This window comes from Phyllobates terribilis, unplaced genomic scaffold (assembly GCF_046119375.1).
Source record: "Phyllobates terribilis strain yellow unplaced genomic scaffold, ASM4611937v1 Scaffold_7__3_contigs__length_470593459, whole genome shotgun sequence".
NCBI lineage: Eukaryota > Metazoa > Chordata > Amphibia > Anura > Dendrobatidae > Phyllobates > Phyllobates terribilis.
The window spans coordinates 227,375,890-227,395,712 of NW_027362767.1; the positions used below are offsets into that span (position 1 = coordinate 227,375,890).

The 19,823-nt window shown below is 42.9% G+C and overlaps 1 protein-coding gene across 1 annotated transcript in view; it reads right to left on the minus strand.

Moving 5' to 3' along the window:
* LOC141153083 (steroidogenic factor 1-like) overlaps positions 1-19,823 on the minus strand; it is a 295,499-nt gene that overhangs the window by 70,956 nt on the left and 204,720 nt on the right. Inside the window, exon 6 of the mRNA XM_073637755.1 lies at positions 16,889-17,036. Coding sequence (XP_073493856.1) covers positions 16,889-17,036 — 148 coding nt within the window. The remainder of the gene's footprint in view (positions 1-16,888; positions 17,037-19,823) is intronic.

Below are 19,823 nucleotides of genomic sequence, written 5' to 3' on the forward strand. Positions count from 1 at the left end.
GGCAGAATTATCTCCTGTAATCTTTGAAAGTCTGAGACTACCTTTGGTAAGAAAGATGGGTCCAGTTGTAGAATAATCCTATCATCCAAGATTCTCAGATATAGTAACATAGTAACATAGTTTGCAAAGCCGAATAAAGACTTGCGTCCATCAAGTTCGACCTGTTAGTTCTGTAATTGCTAAAGTTGATCCAGAGGAGGGCAAAAACCCCAAATGATTTAGCCAATCTTCACCTGAGGAAAAATTCCCTCCCGACTCTGAAACCAGCAGTCAGAATAAATCCCTGTATCAACCTACTATTTTATTTTATTTTTAAGTATACGCTGAAATCTGCCTGGTATCTAGAAATGCATCCAGTCCCCGCTTGAACTGGTGTAGTGAATCTGACATTACCGTCTCCTCACTCAGTGAATTCCATATTCTCACTGCTCTTACCGTAAAGAACCCCTTCCTATGCTGGTGCTGGAACCTTTTCTCTTCCAGTCTTAGTGAATGCCCTCTTGTTACCGTAATATCCCTCCTTTTGAACAAATCCCGGGCAAGGTCTCTATACTGTCCCCTAACATATTTGTACACATTTATTATGTCCCCCCTCAACCTTCTCTTTTCCAGGCTGAATAGTCCTAGTTTTGCCAACCTCTCTGGGTATTGCAGTCCCTCCATTCCCTTTATTAATTTTGTTGCCCTCCTTTGTACCTTTTCAAGCTCATTTATATCCTTTCTATATATTGGGGCCCATAACTGAGCACAGTATTCCAAGTGTGGTCTGACCAGTGCTTTGTACAGTGGAAGAACAATGTTCTCATCCTTTGCAGCTATACCTCTTCTGATACATCCCATTACCCTGTTTGCCCTTACAGCAGCGGCCTGACTTTGGGCACTCCAATTTAGTTTGCTATCAATCAAGATGCCCAAGTCCTTCTCCATCTCTGAATTCCCCAATGATTTCCCATTCAGTGAGTACTGGTGACTTCCATTTTTCCTTCCCATATGTATGACCTTACATTTCTCCTCGTTAAACCTCATTTGCCATTTAATGCTCCACCTACCCAGCTTATCCAAATCCCTCTGTAGGTCTGCACTGTCCTCTTTTGTATTAATTGTTTTACATAACTTTGTGTCATCTGCAAATATTGATATTTTACTATTTATCCCGTTGACTATGTCGTTAATAAAGATATTAAATAACATTGGGCCTAGTACAGACCCCTGTGGTACCCCACTAGTGACGCTTACCCAATCTGAGTATATTCCATTTATAACCACCCTCTGCCTTCTATCCTTTAGCCAGTTAGCTACCCACTTGCAGACATTTTCCCCCAGCCCCATCATTCTCATTTTGTATACCAACCTATTATGTGGCACGCTATCGAACGCTTTTGAGAAGTCGAGATACACGACATCCACTGGTTCCCCCTGATCTACTCGAGAGCTAACCTCCTCGTAGAAGTCAATCAGGTTTGTTTGGCAGGAGCGATTCCTCATGAATCCATGTTGGTTCGGGATTAAAAGATTATTAGCATCAAGATGCTCCGTAATTGCCTCTTTAATGAAGCTTTCAAAAATTTTGCCCACAACGGACGTCAGACTCACCGGCCGATAGTTTCCGGCATCACTTTTCGCTCCCTTTTTGAATATTGGCACTACATTTGCCTGTCGCCAATCAAGTGGTACAGACCCAGTCTCAACAGAGTCCTTAAATATAAGATATAACGGTCTGTCTATCACATTACTTAGTTCCCTTAGTACCCGTGGGTGTATGCCATCAGGTCCTGGTGATTTGTTTATTTTAATGTTACTGAGGCGTTTCTGTACCTCAACTTGGGTTAGATTTGTCATACTTAGTGGAGGATTAAGCTTGTCACTTCTCATTTCTCCTGTTAGTTCTATTTCCTTTGTGAAAGTTGTCGAAAAAATTTTTTTTAATAGATTAGCTTTATCCTCATCTTTCTCTATGATTTTGCCTTCATCACTTTTTATCGGTCCAATATTATCCCATTTAATCCTTTTACTATTTATATACGTAAAGAACAGTTTGGGATTTGATCTACTTTCCCTAGCAATACGTTTCTCTGTTTCCTCCTTCGCTATTTTTATTTGTTTTTTACAGGTTCTCGTTTTTTCCTTGTAACACATTAGTGCCTCCTTACTGTTTTCCTGTTTTAATCTCTTGAATGCCTCTTTTTTGCTAATTAACGCCCCTTTTACGTTCTTGTTCAACCATATTGGTTTCCTCTTATTTCTGGCCCTTTTATTCCCATACGGTATATATCTCTCGCACTGAGTATTCAGAATTCTTTTGAAGGTTTCCCATTTACTATTCGTATTCCATTGATTAAGAACTTTGTCCCAGTCAATAAGTTGAAGGTTTTCTTTCAGCTGATCAAACTTCGCCCTCCTAAAGTTTAATGTTTTTGTTGTTCCCTTATTGATAACTCTACTGAAGGGCATTTTGAAGTCGATAATATTATGATCGCTATTACCTAGGTGCCCCCCTATCTGTACCTCAGTTATTCTATCAGGCCTATTAGTCAATATTAAGTCCAACACGGCCTTCCCTCTCGTTGGTTCCTGCACTAGTTGGGAGAGATAATTATCCTTAATATTTGTCAAGAACCTTTTTCCTTTCTGAGATCTACAGGTTTCTGTTTCCCAGTCAATATCCGGGTAGTTGAAATCCCCCATTACAATCACTTCATTATGTTTTGCTACTTTGTCTATTTGTCCTAATAGCAGATTCTCATTCTCCTCTGTTATATTTGGTGGCTTATAGCAGACCCCCAGTAATATTTTATTATTATTTTTTGCCCCCTCTATCTCTACCCACATGGACTCGACCCCCTCTTCTCCCTCTCCTATATCTTCCCTTAGTCTGGGTTTTAGACATGACTTTACATATAAGCAGACTCCTCCGCCTTTCCCCTGTTTCCGGTCCCTTCTAAATAAACTATAATCTAATAAATTTACCGCCCAGTCGTAGCTATCGTCTAGCCAAGTCTCTGTTATACCTACGATGTCATACCTCTCCTCCGATATAAGCGCCCGCAGCTCATCCGCCTTATTGGTCAGGCTTCTTGCGTTGGTCAGCATGCAAGATAAAACTTTGGGGTTATTTAGCATCCTATTCTTCTCTAACGATCTAACTGTACTATCCGCACCCCCCTCTCCACCCTCATTATATTCACTTCTCCCCTTCCCCCTTGCTTGCCTCACATCCCACCTATTTCCTTGGTTCCCCCCCCCCCCGTCTCTAGTTTAAAAACTCCTCCAACCTATTAGCCATCTTCTTCCCCAGCACCGCTGCACCCTCCCCATTGAGGTGCAGCCCGTCCCTACGGTAGAGCCTGTAGCCGACCGCGAAGTCGGCCCAGTTCTCCATGAACCCAAACCCTTCTGCCTTGCACCAACTCTTTAGCCACTTATTCACCTCCCTAACTTCCCGTTGGCGCTCCTGTGTGGCTCGCGGGATTGGTAGTATTTCTGAGAAAACTACTTTGGAGGTCCTTGCCCTAAGCTTCCTACCTAGGTCCCTGAAATCATTTTTAAGGACCCTCCATCTACCATTCACTTTGTCATTGGTGCTGATGTGGACCATGACCGCTGGGTCTTCGCCAGCCCCACCCAGTAACCTGTCAACCCGATCCGCGATGTGCCGGACTGGAGCGCCAGGGAGGCAGCACACCGTTCGGCGATCCCGGTCTTTGTGACAGATTGCCCTGTCGGTCCCCCTAATAATAGAGTCACCCACTACCAGAACCTGTCTTGCCTGCCCTACACTTCCCCCCTCCCCCTCATTACTGGAGCATACACTCCCCCGGCGGTCAGAGGATCTGTCGTGCTCCAATAATGCCGGTTCTGAACCAGCCTTCCTATACTTCTTCCCTCTATCCCTCCTAACTGTTATCCAGCTCCCTGCCTGTTCAGCCTGCACTTCCCCTCTATGCTCCACCCCCAGTATTGACCCATTGAGTGTCTGCTCGGTGAGCAGCAAACTCCGTTCCATGTTGTCGATGCTCCTCAGTATCACTATCTGAGCACTTAGATCCAGAATTTGGGCTTCCAAGTGCATGATATGCTCACATCTCTCGCAGCAGTATGGATCCTCGAGCGGTTGCTCACGGAATGCATACATTGCGCAAGATGTACACTGCACGGCTCCGGCTCCGGCCAACATGGACGTCATTCTAAATATGGGGATACAGTCAGTATATATATACAAGTACAAAACACAATTATTTATATATAGGTGTATGGACGGGGATCAATTAGGGATGTGCAAGTGTATCAATTAGATATCGGCGGGGGATCAGTTAAGTATGGACGGGGGATCAATTAAGTATCAAGTATGGACGGGGAAATCAGATAAGTAGGTCAGGTGGATTAATTAAGTAAAAAGTAAAGTAAAGAAAGAATGAAATACAGTCAGCAATTCAGTCCTAAGTCCTCCCTTCCAAACTCCCTGAATCCAAAGTCACTGAAAAACAAGTCACACACTTACTTTCGTTCGCACTAACACTCCGGACACACGCAGCTCGTTCACACTCGCAAACTAAGAGATTTAAAGAGTTTTTTTTTTTTTTTTTTTTTTCCTTTTCCAGCAATGTACCCTTCACCTCAATGCACTTCCAGGCCTTCATTCACTTAGAAGGCCTGGATTTCTCCCACTCTCCTGGCAGTGGTAATCGCTACTAAAAAAGTTGTTTTCCAGGCTAATTTATCCAGCTCTATTGAGGCCAAAGGTTCAAACGGCGGTAGTGTCACACCTTTAAGGACGATATTAAGATCCCAGGAGGGAACGTGGTTGATTATTCTGGGACGCAGACGAGTAGCTGCTGTCATGAACCTTTTTACCCATCGGTGTTCGGCTAGGCTCTGGTCAAAATAGGTACTCAACGCCGCGATCTGTACCTTGAGGGTGCTGGGTCTAAGGCCCTTCTCCAGCCCCTCTTGTAGAAAATCCAAGATCTGGGTCATGTCAGGATGCCGAAGATCTGGTATATTCGGTTCATACCATGTTAGGAAGGTCTTCCATATCTTGCTGTATATGGAGTTTGTGATTTGTTTCCTACTTCTTTGTAGGGTATGAATTACTCGGTCTGAGAGTCCCTTGGCTTTCAGGACTGTGAACTCAGAAGCCAGGCCTCTAGATGGAGGTTCTCTGGATCTGGATGGAGTATTGGACCCTGATGGAGAAGGTTTTTGACTGCTGGCAGAATGAGGGGTCCTTCTATGCTTAGACTGTTTAGTGCACAGAACCAGCTCCTTTTGGGCCAAAGTGGGGCTAACAAGATTATCTTGACCTCCTCGGTCCTTACTTTCTGTAAGGTCCTGGGTAGCAATGGAATTGGGGGAAAAAGCGTAAGCTAGATGGAAACGCCACGGGTGAGCGAATGCATCTATCCCCAGGCATACGTCGTCTGGATCTAGGGAAAAGTATTTTTCTGCCTTGGTGTTCTGGCATCTTGCAAAGAGGTCCACCTCTGGACAACCCCATTGTCTGGTCAGCATGTGAAAAATGTCTGAGTCCAGCTCCCATTCCCCTGGATGGATTTTCCTTCTGCTCAGAAAATCAGCCTGAATGTTGTCTGAGCCTTTTATGTGCAGACCTGATAAGGAACGAAGATGTCCTTCTGCACAGAAGAATATTCTTGCTGAGATACTTTTTAGATTCTCGTACCTTGTACTCCCTTGATGGGACAGGTGAGCTACAGTAGTCAGGTTGTCTGAATAGACTTTTACGTGTGTGCCCGTAATGATTGGAGCTGATATTTTGAGTGCCTTCTCCACTGCCTTTAACTCGCGGAAGTTGGAGGATCTCCTGCTGGTCTCTTCTGTCCAGACCCCTTGGAAGGGCCTTTGAGCGACGACGGCTCCCCATCCCGTCTTGCTGGCGTCTACCATGACTGTTATCAGAGGGAACTGAGACCATGGAACCCCTGTTCTTAGGCTGAGCCACCATGACAGGGATGTCTTCACATAATGAGGGATCACAATCTTCCTGTTTAGGGAGTCTGGGGATCCGTCCCACTGTGCTAGAATATGGGTTTGTAATACCCTGGTGTGAGCCTGAGGCCAGGCTATGGATTGAATGCAGGCTGTCATGGAGCCAAGGGCTGACATGGCAAATCTTAGGGACACCCTGTTCAGGGTCTTCATATTCGATATCTTGGATCTCAAAAGTATCTGTCTGTCCTTTGGTAGGAAGGAGGTTTGTCTGGCGGAGTCTAGTAGAACACCCAGGAACGTTTTTTCTGTGGCAGGGACCAGGTCTGACTTTTGATTTATCAGCCACCCTAGAGTAGTCAGGATCTGGATTGTTCTTTTCAGATCTTCCCGGAGTGATGCCACCGAGGGACCTACTAGTAAGAAGTCGTCGAGGTAGGGAATGATGCAGATTTTCTCCTTTCTGATAAAAGCTACTATCACTGACATAATTTTGGTAAATGTTCTTGGCGCTGAGGATATCCCGAAAGGCAATACGTTGAATTGAAAATGTAACGTTTGATCCTCTTGAACCACCGCAAACCTTAGAAATTTCCGGTATGTTGGATGTATAGGGACGTGATAGTATGCGTCCTGTAAGTAGATGGTTGCCATCACATATCCTTGTCCTATCAAGGGAACTGCTGATCTGATGGACTCCATTTTGAATCTTCCGTAGATGATGTATTGGTTTAAGGGTTTCAGATTTATTATTATTCTGTAAGTGCCGTTTGGTTTTCTTATCATAAACAGGCATGAATAGTGGCCTGTGTGTCTTTCTGTTTTTGGGACTGGTGAAATAGCCCCCAAGGATAGTAGGTCTCTTAGGCCGGACATCAGTGTGGTTTTTAATCTCGGGGAGGTTAGACGAGTTATCCTTACTTTCCTTGGAGGATATGAGGAGAATTTGATCTTCACCCCTTCTTGAATTACCTTCAAGGCCCATTGACTGGAGCAGATCTTTTGCCAGTGGGGAAGGTATTTCATGATTCGTCCCCCCACTGCTCTGGCATCACAGCTTCTGTTGTCGCTGTCCTTTTGGGAAAAAAAAATATTTCTATCTTTCCCTCCTTTGGGGTAGCTCCACTGACCAGACTTCCCTTTCCCCTAGTACTTCCCTTTCCCCGAGAGGGGGTCTTCTTGTAGTGTCTGAGTTCTGGCAAGGACTTCTTTTTATCAGCCGCCTTCTCCAGGAGGTCGCCAAGGGCCTGACCAAACATATATTCCCCCCTGAAGGGAATGGAACAGAGTTTTACTTTAGAGGCCACATCACCGTTCCACGATTTCAGCCATAGTGCCCACCTTGTGGAGTTTGATAGGGTTGCTGCTCTGGCGGTTACTCTCACAGATTCTGCTGAAGCATCTGCCAGAAAGTCAGTGGCCTTCTGCAGCAAGGGTAGGGAAGCTTGTATCTCTTCTCTGGATGTGCCTAAAGCCACATGCTCTTCAAGTTGGATGAGCCATCTCGACATGGATCGTGCAACACACGTGGAGACAACATTAGTGTTCAGAAGGGCTGCTGCTGTCTCCCAGGATTTCCTGAGAAGGCTGTCCATCTTGCGATCCAGAGGATCCTTCAGTTGCAACGAATCCTCGAATGGTAATATTGCTTTTTTAGCGACTCTTGCCACTTGAATATCAACCTTAGGTATCTCGGTCCAACATTTTCAGGTTTCTTCATCTACCGGAAACCTGTCTTTCAATTCTGCTGGTGTATTCAGTCGTCTTTCAGGATTTTCCCATTCGTCCAGGATTAAATCCTGAAAGTTTTTATGTATCGGGAACACCATCTTTTTCTTTGAACAGAGACCACCGAACATCTCTTCCTGGACTGATCTAGTGGGCTTCTCTTCTTCCACCTCCATCGTTCTTCTTACAGCTATGACGAGGTCTTCCATAAATTCCGTTGAGAAATATTTCTTATTTTCCGGACCTTCCTCTGCTGGGCTGAGTTCACCTTCCTCTATGAGGTCTTCTGGAAGGGATATTTCACCCTGGGAGTCCGAGTCTCTTCTTTCTTCTAGGGAAATCTTCCTCTTCTTAGCCTTTGGAGGCAAGTCAGAAGTGGATCGGGAAAAGGAGGCCAATGAAGATTGAACTTCCTGACGGACTATACCCTTGATTTCATCTAGGAGGGATGGCTGCTCTTCCCTAAGAATCTTCTCCGTACATTTATGGCATAAATATTTCATGTTTGAAGATAGTTTTTTTGCGCATATAGCACACTTCCGGTTAGACTTATTTCCTGGTGCAGGATATTTGTCCCCCTAAAAAAGAGGAAGAAAGGCAATTAATGTATCAATTCTAACCTGCACCTAGGAAAGGACCCCCAGTGCCAGACTTACTGGGGCTGGAATGGCGCTGGGCACCGCAGACATGGAGAAGATAGATTACTGACCATCCAGTGTATAAATATACAAAACGGATTAGGTCCTACCTTAGATGTCTTCTGTCCAGGGCTCTTATATAGGCGACTGGACACAGCGCTTTCCCTCATTCCCTGGGGAGGAGGGTGGGAAGGCTCCACCCCCTTGGTCCAATTGGTGAAGCAGAAACACCTGCATTCACCTGCGGTTTTTTTTTTATTATTATTATCCCTTTCAGAGGCCAGATTGTCTTAAACGGACCGGAAGTAACCTAAGGGACCCCGTTTCGGCATCCCCCGTCACTTTCCGGTCGTTTTTAGGTAACTGCGTTCCAGGATGGAACGCAGACCGGAAGTGACGTTTATCCAGCGGTCCGCGTCACTTCCGGGATCCGGCGCTCGTCTCTTCCGCTATGGAGAATGCCGGAGGCCCCCTGAGAGGGGGGAGGAGCTGGGCTTGAGAGCTCGAGGAGGCCTCCAGCCCGACACCCACCGGACCTTACCCGCAGGCACGGACTCGGTGGGGATGGGGGTCCCGAGTCCAGAGGAGATGGGAGCAGCATAAGGGGAGGAGGAGGAGAACACCGCTCGGTCCCAGCTGCCCGGCTTAAAAGGTATGCTGGGTCTCTGCCGCCGGCACAGAGCACCCTGGATGACCTCTTCATCCCAATAGGGACAGGAAAAACACTGGAGGGAGGATGAGGGAGGGGCTATTTGACCTCTTTGTGTTTCCTGTCCCTATTAGGGTGGGGTGACATCCTCCTTTGGTGCTGTCGTGGGGGGTTATTGGAGAAAATCAGGCTAAAACCATTGTAGATGGCATGGTAGTGTATCACTAACTATATGGACGTATGTTGCCCTGTTTTAATTGGGATGTTGTAAAATAGATAGTGGGGGGGGGTATATCACTGATCATTCCCACCATAAAGTTTTCCAAAAATCATTTTGGCAAAATTCTGAATGGTGTAATATGTGACATGCAGAAGTAGTGATGTTGCTTTAAAAGCATCCAGCAACTAGAGGGGTTAACAGTCACAGGAGACAGGGAGTGTTTTAGCAGAGCCCCAGGGGGATTGTGGTGTGTGTATCTCACAGATGACAAGGGAACAGAATTCAGGTCAGGAGGGAAGCTAAACACAGGTCAGATAGACTCCCTGGGCTAACAGTGTGGAGTATTATCGGGCAGAAAGATAAGGACTGGAAGGAATCGTGTCACGGGGATCATCTCCCTCATCAAACCCTCCCCCCCCAATCTCCATGCAGGATAAAGAATGCTGTGTGCTAGTGAGAACTTGTGAAGGAAAAGCCTGCTGTTTATGCATAGAAGTGTGCTGCTAAGAGATCTAATCTGTGCTGAATCATGCTACTGAAGAGACTGACGTTACTGTGCCTGCTTTATGAGACCGTACTGTAATGAAGATTGTTGCTGTAATATCCCTGAATTGCACTGCCCGTGCTTCAGATTAAATTCCACTGTTAAACTGTTGAAAAATACTCGTCAGATGTGTCTGGTCAGCAACTGAATCTATTGTGTGCCTGAGAGAAGCTGCAGCATATGGTCGCCCTGAGTAATGGTTCTCTCAGGATTCCAACAAATTCATGAAACCCATCTCACCCTATCTGAACCGAGCGGCGTGCGTGTAACATTGGTGGCCCGTACGGGAAGTGTAGAGGGAGAAGAGGAAAAGTGTTTGGAAAAACACAGCAGCACAGCACCTCAACTCAACTCTGCTACACTAGTTAAAGGGGACCAGCTCTTAAGAAAACTCACTAGCAGCAATGGATGTGGAAATACAAATGGACAGAATTAGTGAGCTGTTTCTTCAATTAACCTGTGAAGAATTGAGTACATATAAAAGATGTCAGAAGAACAGATTTCTAAAGCACACAACCGCAGGCAACGGTTAGCTGCCATTAATGCAAAAATGGATGAGCTGGGGGAGAAAGACGCTGAAGACGTCATGGGGACGGTCCTCCAGGAGCTAACACAGTTTCTAACCAAGTTGAAGTTGGAGGATGGAAGGGCAGCACCAACTACCAAAAGCGGGAATCTCCGTCCAAAGACTGAACTACAGGAATTGAAAGAACAACTCAAAGCCCTAACAACAGCCCTGCAGGAATCAACCAAAATCTCTAAACGGTTGACAGACGCCGAGAAGAATTACCATCTACATTCCAGAAAATTGGAGTTCCTGGCGTTGAAATGGGCTGTCTGAACAATTTAGAATTATCTCGCTCTACTACATCAAAGAGTTTGATATATACACTGACAACAACCCTTTGACCTATGTCCTCACTACAGCCAAACTGAATGCAATGGGTCAGAGATGGGTCGCTGAACTAGTTGACTTCAATTTCATCATCAAGTACAGGCCAGGAAAATAAAATGTGGATGCTGATGGCTTGTCGAGAATGCCACTAGAGCCTGAGGAGTTCATGCAAGAATGCTCGGAGGAAGTCAGTCTGGAAGCAATTGAGAGAACTACCCAAGCAGTACAAGCTTATCAACAGGAAAACACACCATTGTGGTGTCCATTGACGGTGGAAACCACCATAAAAGTGAGAGAACAAGATCACCCCCTGTCTATTCAACAACTACCAAAAGGAAAAATCCATAGCGCACAATGGGAAGATCAGATAATAGGTAGAATACTACTTTATGTGGACCAAAATCGGTTTCCAAGTAAACGGGAGCGAGATAATGAGTCACCAGCAGTATCTGCTTTAGTTAAAGAATGGACGAAGATCTACCTCAGTGAAGACGGTATCCTGTATCGTAAAGGAGGTCAAAACCGGCAGTTGGTACTACCCAGAGTATTCTGTAGGTAGGTCTTCAAAGAACTCCATGAAACATGGGACACCTGGGAGTGGAAAGGACAACAAACTTGATCCGTGAATGTTTCTTCTGGCCGTACATACAGAGAGATATTGAGAGCTACGTGATCAGGGAGTGTGGGTGTCTGAAAGATAAACATCCCAACACATCAACCCAGGCACCTATGGGCAACATCCAAGCTACGTATCCATTTGAGATGTCTCAATAGACTTTCTACATCTTGAGACGTGCAAGGGTGGTTACGAATACATCTTGGTGGTGATGGACCATTTTACTCAATTTGCTCAAGCATATGCCACCACCAATAAAGCGGATTGAACAGCGGCAGAGAAGATCTTCAATGATTTTGCTTTGAGGTTTGGGTTCTCTACGAGGTTACACCATGACAAAGGAAGAGAATTTGAGAACCAGCTCTTTGCCAAGCTAGGAAAGTACTGTAGGATTCAGAGATCCCACACAACGCTGTATCACCCAGAGGGTAATGGACAAGTGTAACGTTTTAACCAGACATTATTGTCTATGTTGCGCACTTTAACAGCTGATGAGAAGAAACTCCTGCAACCGAGGAACCCGTGGTATCTGAGGAACAACCTACCAGGAGGATATCGACTTGAGAAGTGAGGAGGCCTGTGATGCTGACGTATGAGACACTTGGTGAACCGAGCCAAGTGCCAAGGACTGTCGATTGGAAACAGGTATCTTTGCCTACGGACCAGGTAAGCTCATAAGATTGGTATTCACCACCGAGAGACAGTATGGACAAGGTTACCTGGTGGAAAGACGTGTTTTGGCCTAGTGAAAGAGAGAGCTGGTTGAAGATGTATGAAAAGCTCCAGCGGAAGAGGTGCTGATTGTTTTAATTGTGTATTTCTTACAGGAGTTCTACAAGCAAAATGTCGTAAGAATAGGTTGTTATTGATGTTTGTAAATGTTATGCCAATTTGACAATGCCAATTTATATATAAAGTTATTCAACTTTTACCACTGTCTCAGAATTGGTCAGATTGACCAATTAAGACGAATGTCGAGGTCGACATTCAAAAAGAAGGGAAGAGTGTGACATGTAGAAGTAGTGCTGTTGCTTTAAAAGCATCCAGCAACTAGAGGGGTTAACAGTCACAGGAGACAGGGAGTGTTTTAGCAGAGCCCCAGGGGGATTGTGGGTAAGTTGTCTACTGTTCTAGCTGGAGCCATAGAGAAAGGTGGTGTGTGAACTGTATCTTACAGAAGACAGGGGAACAGAATGCAGGTCAGGAGGGAAGCCAAACACAGGTCAGATAGACTCCCTGAGCTAACAGTGTGGAGTATTATCGGGCAGAAAGATAAGGACTGGAAGGAATTGTGTCACAGGGATCATCTCCCTCATCAACCCCCCCCCCCTCCATCTCCATGCAGGATAAAGAATGCTGTGTACTATTGTGTCCTTGTGAAGGAAAAGCCTGCTGGTTATGCATAGAAGTGTGCTGCCAAGAGATCTAATCTGTGCTGAATTATGCTATTGAAGAGACTAACTTTACTGTGCCTGCTTTATGAGACTGTACTGTAATGAAGATTGTTGCTGTGATATCCCTGAATTGCACTGGTCATGCTTCAGAATAAATTCCACTGTTAAACTGTTGAAAAATGCTCTTGTCAGATGTGTCTGGTCAGCAACTGAATATATTGTGTGCCTGAGAGAAGCTGCAGCCTATGGTCGCCCTGAGTAATGGTTCCACCAAGGATTCCAACGAATTCATGAAACCCATCTCACCCTATCTGAACCTAGCGGCGTGAGTGTAACAAATATATAAAATGTGTAAACATAATTTATATATTGTCCAAGAAGCTTCTCTTCAATTTCTTGGGGAGTACTAAATTATATTATTCCCTAAATACAGTGGACCAGATTTCTTAATAGTATCTAAAAGTTACAGGTAAACGTTATTAGAATGATAAAATTGGCTCCACCTTCAAGACGTATAAACGTAGCTAAACACCTAAGACAATTATGGTCTGAAATGTAACACATGAATCGTACCTAAAACCTTTGATGCAAATGTTATGACCATTAATGTGTCAGACTTGGCAGATTACAAAAGGTGGTAAATGTAAAACAGAGTTTGCTCGGTAAAGCAACTTCATTTAACCAATCATTCCATAAACTTATGGTTTCAGCCAACAACAGATGGAAAAAAAAAAACAACCTAATATAATCACATATTTGGCAATAACCTGTCGTAGGTCATCGAGAGTGATCATCGATAAAATTTCCAATCTTCAAGAATGAAAACAGGTCGAAATCAGCCATTTGGGATGACATCTTTTGTGTTTGGTCAGTTTAAAGCTGGCCGTACACATGAGGAAGCTGTTGGCCATACATTCGTTCAACAGACAGCTACAGTATCTCTGCAAACGCCCCCATGCACATGATCATTTGGCTTGGTCATCTTGGTCGAGCATTAGTGTATTTTCAATTGGGAGAGAGGAAAAAGCTTCTATTAGACTTCTCTCCTCATCTCCCATGAAAACAAAAATATTGGCCTTTGAAACTCTCCCACAACATCATCTGTAGAAGGAGCATCGAGAGGCCCCAATACACATCAGATGGTCATCTGGTCCTGCAGACTTTCACCTAATATGTGGGCCTTTAATAATTTTTCTCCTTCTTGAGTCATGTCTTACAAACTGTACACCAGCTTTTGCCCAAAAAATAAAATGGCGCACTCAGTTAGTAAATTTGGCACATTTTGCATCTCCGTGCCTCTTGCAGACAAATTTTATAACTGTTAAGGATGGTTCAAAAAAGACACATTTGCCTCCGCTATGTTGGGCTTTTATACAGAATTTATTTCGTCAATTTCTTTCTTCTAATTCCATTCAATTCTAGTTCAGAAAGTGAACCCATGTAACTAAGATATCAAGTGAACAAGTTCACGAACCATTCACTATAGCGTGGGACATAAACTGTTCATTCAAGTAGTTTTTAATTATTATTATTTGCTTTGTGTTGTTTTCAAATTCTTGATAAAATTACAAGTGAATGCCCCGGGTCTTGATAATTAACTTTTAGTGAGTGAGCCATCACACACTGTCTGTAGACTCAGTTTAGACTGCACTGTGTAATCAGCTCCCCGTCCTCCCACAGTGCTATGGTGATAAATCCAGAGAGATAGAGCATTTTAATCATTTTAATTCATTTTCTTTTTCAGCCTTTGCTAAGAAAGCCAGAATAATTTAAGCAAAAAATTACTTCTGGACACCTTATGGTGAACAACATTAATACATTTTGATTAATTCCATATTCTACAGTATCATAACAATACGATGTATTCTTGAATGAAGTTTATTAAAAAAGTTTATGTCAACGCGTTTCGAAGTTATTTCCAACTTCTTCCTCAGGACATAACCTAATTGATGTTGTATGTACCTCAGAGAGTTATATAGGTGGTCTTTTTAAAAAATATATAAAAAAAAATGCCAGACCAGGGCACATGATATGTCAAAGTTCAAAAACAAGTCTGTTTGAACATGGTAAAATTAAGATGTTAAAAGATATGCATACGAAGAACATTAGATACATTAATACATATTATATATTAATATAGATTAATTCGTTTAAAAAAGAAAAAAATATATAACAATTCATATGATTTGTATGGCAAAAATAATTATATATTGGTCTGGTGTTTTTTTGTTTTGTTTTTTTTACAAGATATATATCCTGTATAGGGTGTGAACTGATCCTGAGTTGTTCAATTGAAGCGTGAATGTGGGGTTTCCATACTATGTACCGCCTGAAGGTTCAATTCAACCACATGAAAAAGCAGTTCATATAATTTTGTAACTCAGAAAAAAAAAATATTGTATATATATCCCCTATGGGATTGGAACTGATACTAAGTTGTTCGATCAAAGCATAAAAGGTAGTGTTCCAATGCTGTGTGCCACTTGGAGGTTCAAATGATCCACATAAAAATGTGTGGTCATTTAATTCCATATAGGTAGAATAAAGAGAGTAAATTCCCGGTACATTCTTGAACCACAACAGTGTAACACCATGTTTAGAACCATATTGACCCCACAGTTTTATGTGGATCATTCGAACACAGCATTGGAACACTACATTCATGGTTTGATCAAACAACTTAGTATCAGTTCCAATCCAATAGGGGATGTGTATAGATATATATTTTTTCTGGGTTACAAAATTATATGAACTGCTTTTTCATGTGGTTGAATTGAACCTTCAGGCGGTACATAGTATGGAAACACCACATTCATGCGTTTTTTTTTTATTTTTTAACTAATTAATCTATATTAATTCCGTATTTTCCGGAGTATAAGACGACCCCCAACTTTTCCAGTTAAAATATAGAGTTTGGGATATACTCGCCGTATAAGACTACCCCTCTTCTAACGCACATACAGTAAAAATTAAAAAAAAAAAAAAATCAGATTTGATTTCAATATGGTAATTTTAAAGTGATGAAACTTACCGGCGATTGGCTGGTTGTTGTATACAAATTCTGCTTGGATTAGTCAGCCCTCCTTGTCTGCCCAGCCCTCCCTGTCTCCAAGACTATCAGAGTGGTAGCACATCCCTCTAGCCCGCCCTTGTATCTTATTACCGGTACCTCCTGCCTCTCTGATCTCGCTCCCGAGGACTGCAGTGACGAGGTGAGGGGGCGCCTCACCGGGAAGGTGTAAGTGAAGCAAGCTGCAGGCGTCCAGGATGCCCGGGGTGTGGGAAAAAGAGAAAGAGCGGTGCTGTGCCCAGAAAAACACGCCTCTTTCACTCGTCTGGCCCGCCATTGTATTACCTCCTTCTCTGCCTCTCAGATCTCGCTCCTGAGGACCACAGTGAAGCAGCGCAGGCGCGCATGTGCGAGATCTGAGAGGCAGAGATATATATATATATACACACACACACATATACAGTATATATATATATATATATATATATAATATATTTCATAGAAAGCCGTGTAGGTTGACTTTTGGGAGCAATTTGATCATCCCATGGAACCATAAGCAAAACCAAATTCTTCTAGGCTGGAATGCCTCCATAATAGCACATCTTTTCAACTATTAAGAGCTAATGATGACAGACTAGAGGGGAACGGGTTTCTTGTTGCCAACAGTTGATGGATTTGGGCCACATGGGACACTTAACCTGATAAGACTTTATTGGCATATTATATAATGTCTGCCATGTCAAACCATTTATCTAAACTCACTGTTGCCTTAGAAGTCATATTGTTGGTAATTCAGACTAGGCTAAGGTATAACTAGAAGTTCCTGGACCCTTTGTGTACCATTTATAATATTGGTCTGTTCTTGTATGACAATATTGCCTTTTGAGCGCCAAGGTCCTGGGTGTAATTACTACCTCTAAATCCCCTATAGCTACATCCCTGGTTTCAGGAACACTCATTGTCTTTTCTTTTAACATCTTGTTATTCTACGTATTTTCTTTTCTTTTGATATCCTGTTCTTCCACATATTGACATTAATCATTATCACAGATTTGTGATGGACAGAAATTAGACAAGGTGAAAGTGTTCAGGGCTCAAGACATAAGGGAACTACGTGAGAAAAGGCAACGGGAATGGCACAAAATCAAAAATTAGTTTTTTATTTTTGGATATATCAAATCTGAATAAACTATCGATCTTGTCTGGATTACTTTCTACTTCCGAGGTCTACAATTATTCTGTATTACTCACCGAGGCTGAAGAGTATGAGAAATTTCAGGCACACAAACTCTTGTCTGTCCACCTGCAGGGAATGTAGAAGAATGACCAGATCTTGAGCTCTGATGACCAAGTTGTTCAGTGTGGATCCTGCTTGGGCTGAAATTGTTGGCATTTCAATCTAAAAGACAAATTAAAGAGTCAGCGCTTATTATATTATATGTATTATAGCTCCATACACCTGGCTTCAATCCGGTGCACAAAGACGTAAAGATGTCAATGGGACCATGGAACATTTCCTAAAGTACAGACGTGGTCAATATTGTTGGCACCCCTCGTTTAATGAAAGAAAAACCAACAATGGTCACAGAAATAACTTGAATCTGACAAAATTAATAATAAATTAAAAAAATCTATGAAAATTAATAAATGAAAGTCAGATATTGCTTTTCAACCCTGCTTCCACAGAATTGTTAAAAACTTTAAACTCATGAAATAGGCCTGGACAGAAATTATGGTACTCTTAACTTAATATTTTGTTGAACAACCTTTTGAGGCAATCACTGCAATCAAACGATTCCTGTAACTGTCAATGAGACTTCTGCACCTCTCGTCAGGTACTTTGGCCCACTCCTCATGAGCAAACTGCTCCAGTTGTCTCGTGTGTGAAGGTTGCCTTTTCCAGACGGCATGTTTTAGCTCTTTCCAAAGATACTCAATAGGATTTAGGTCAGGGCTCATAGAAGGCCACTTCAGAATAGTACAATGTTTCCTCTTAGCCATTCTTGGGTGTTTTTAACTGTGTGTTTTGGGTCATTATCCTGTTGCAAGACCCATGACCCAGCTTTCTGACACTGGGCAGCACATTTCTCTCTAGAATCCCTTGATATAGTCTTGATATTTCATTGTACCCTGCACAGATTCAAGCCACCCTGTGCCAGATGCAGCAAAGCAGTCCCAGAACATAACAAAGCCTCCTCCATGTTTCACAGTAGGGACAGTGTTCTTTTCTTGATATGCTTCATTTTTCCATCTGTGAACATAGAGCTGATGTGCCTTGCCAAAAACTTCCATTTTTGTCTCATCTGTCAATAGGACATTCTCCCAGAAGCTTTGTGGCTTGTCAACATGCAGTTTGGCAAATTCCAGTCTTGCTTTTTTAGGATTTTTTTTTCAACAATGGTGTTCTCCTTGGTCGTCTCCCATGAAGTCCACTTTGGATCAAACAATGACGGATGGTGCGATCTGACACTGATGTTCCTTGAGCTTGAAGTTCACCTTTAATCTCTTTAGAAGTTATCCTGGGCTCTTTTATTACCATTCGTATTATCCGTCTCTTTGATTTGTCATCAATTTTCCTCCTGCGGCCACGTCCAGGGAGGTTGGCTACAATCCCATGGATCTTAAATTTCTGAATAATATGTGGAACTGTAGTCACAGGAACATCAAGCTGCTTGGAGATGGTCTTATAACCTTTACCTTTAACATGCTTGTCTATAATTTTCTTTCTAATCTCCTGAGACAACTCTTTCCTTTCCTTCCTCTGATCCATGTTGAGTGTGGTACACACCATGTCACCAAACAGCACAGTGAGTATCTGTAGCCCTATATACAGGCCCACTGACTGATTACAAGATTGTAGGCACCTGTGATACTAATTAGTGGACACAACTTGATTTAACATGTCCCTTCTATCACATTATTTTCAGGGGTACCATCATTTCTCTCCAGGCCTATTTCATGAGTTTAATTTTTTTTTTTAATTCTGTGAAAGCAGAAAAGCAATGTCTGACTTTCATTTGTTCATTTTCATAGATTTTTAATTTATTATTACTTTTGTCAGATTCAACTTATTTCTGTGACCATTGTGGGTTTTTCTTTCATTAAACGAGGGGTACCAACAATTTTGACCACATGTGTATGTTCTATGTGAAGTCCCTGCACCAATTTAAACTATTCTTGGCTAATCTGTTTATTTGGGTAATAAGTTATGCTTAGAAACAGGTTACCTTTTCACAATAAAAAAATAGAATCAATTTTTGAACAGGTCAAATCTTAAGAAAAGAAAAATATGGCTGCTTTTTTTCCTAAAAAACCCTCCCTCACCTGTCTAATTTACTTGATGCGACTCACAACCCATGAACAAGAGTGGTGATGTTTGGGAAAAAAGCAATCATGTCTTCTTAAAGGGAGTCTTGTTTCCCCTCCATCTTCACCCCTTCACCCACCCTCCCCTTTGATTGACAGTTCTGGCTTCATCGAGCCAGAGAAGGGCAGTGATAGATGGAAAACAAGTAGATGGGAAGGTGCACTGGACAGTTTGGCCACACCAAAGGTGCACCAAGTGCCTGTACTTGTATTGTTTCTCCTTGTGGAGAGTGACACACCGGCTCTGGCATGCCAAGGTAAGGAGGCTTATTCACCGTGCAATGCTCCTATGGCAAATTTAATATGCAAATTGCCTCTTCAGAGAGAAAGTGGACTTGTACTCTGTAGCGCCATCTATTAGAAGCAGCAATCCTACAAGTCACAATCGACCCTTTAATGAGCCTTGCAATATGACTTAGGATAAAAGCCAAGTCAGAATCTCAATTTGCAGACATGGCGTTTCGGGCTATTGGCCTTCATTAGTGCAAAGTATGAGAACTGATTTGGCTGCATGAGAGGCTCTGGACTGAGGTCTAAGGTAGATTGTGACTTGTAGGATTGCTGCTTCCAATAGGTGGCGCTATAGAGTTCAAGTCCTCTTTCTCTCTGAAGAGGCAATTTGCATATTAAATTTCCCAGAGGAGCATTGCACGGCAAATAAGCCTTCTTACCTTGACATTCCAGAGCCGGTATGTCACTCTCCACAAGGAGAAATATTACCCCTTAGACCTCAGTTCAGAGCCTCTCACCTAGCCAAATCAGATCTCATACTTTGCACTGACGAGGGGCAATACCCCGAAACACAGTGTCTGCAAATTGA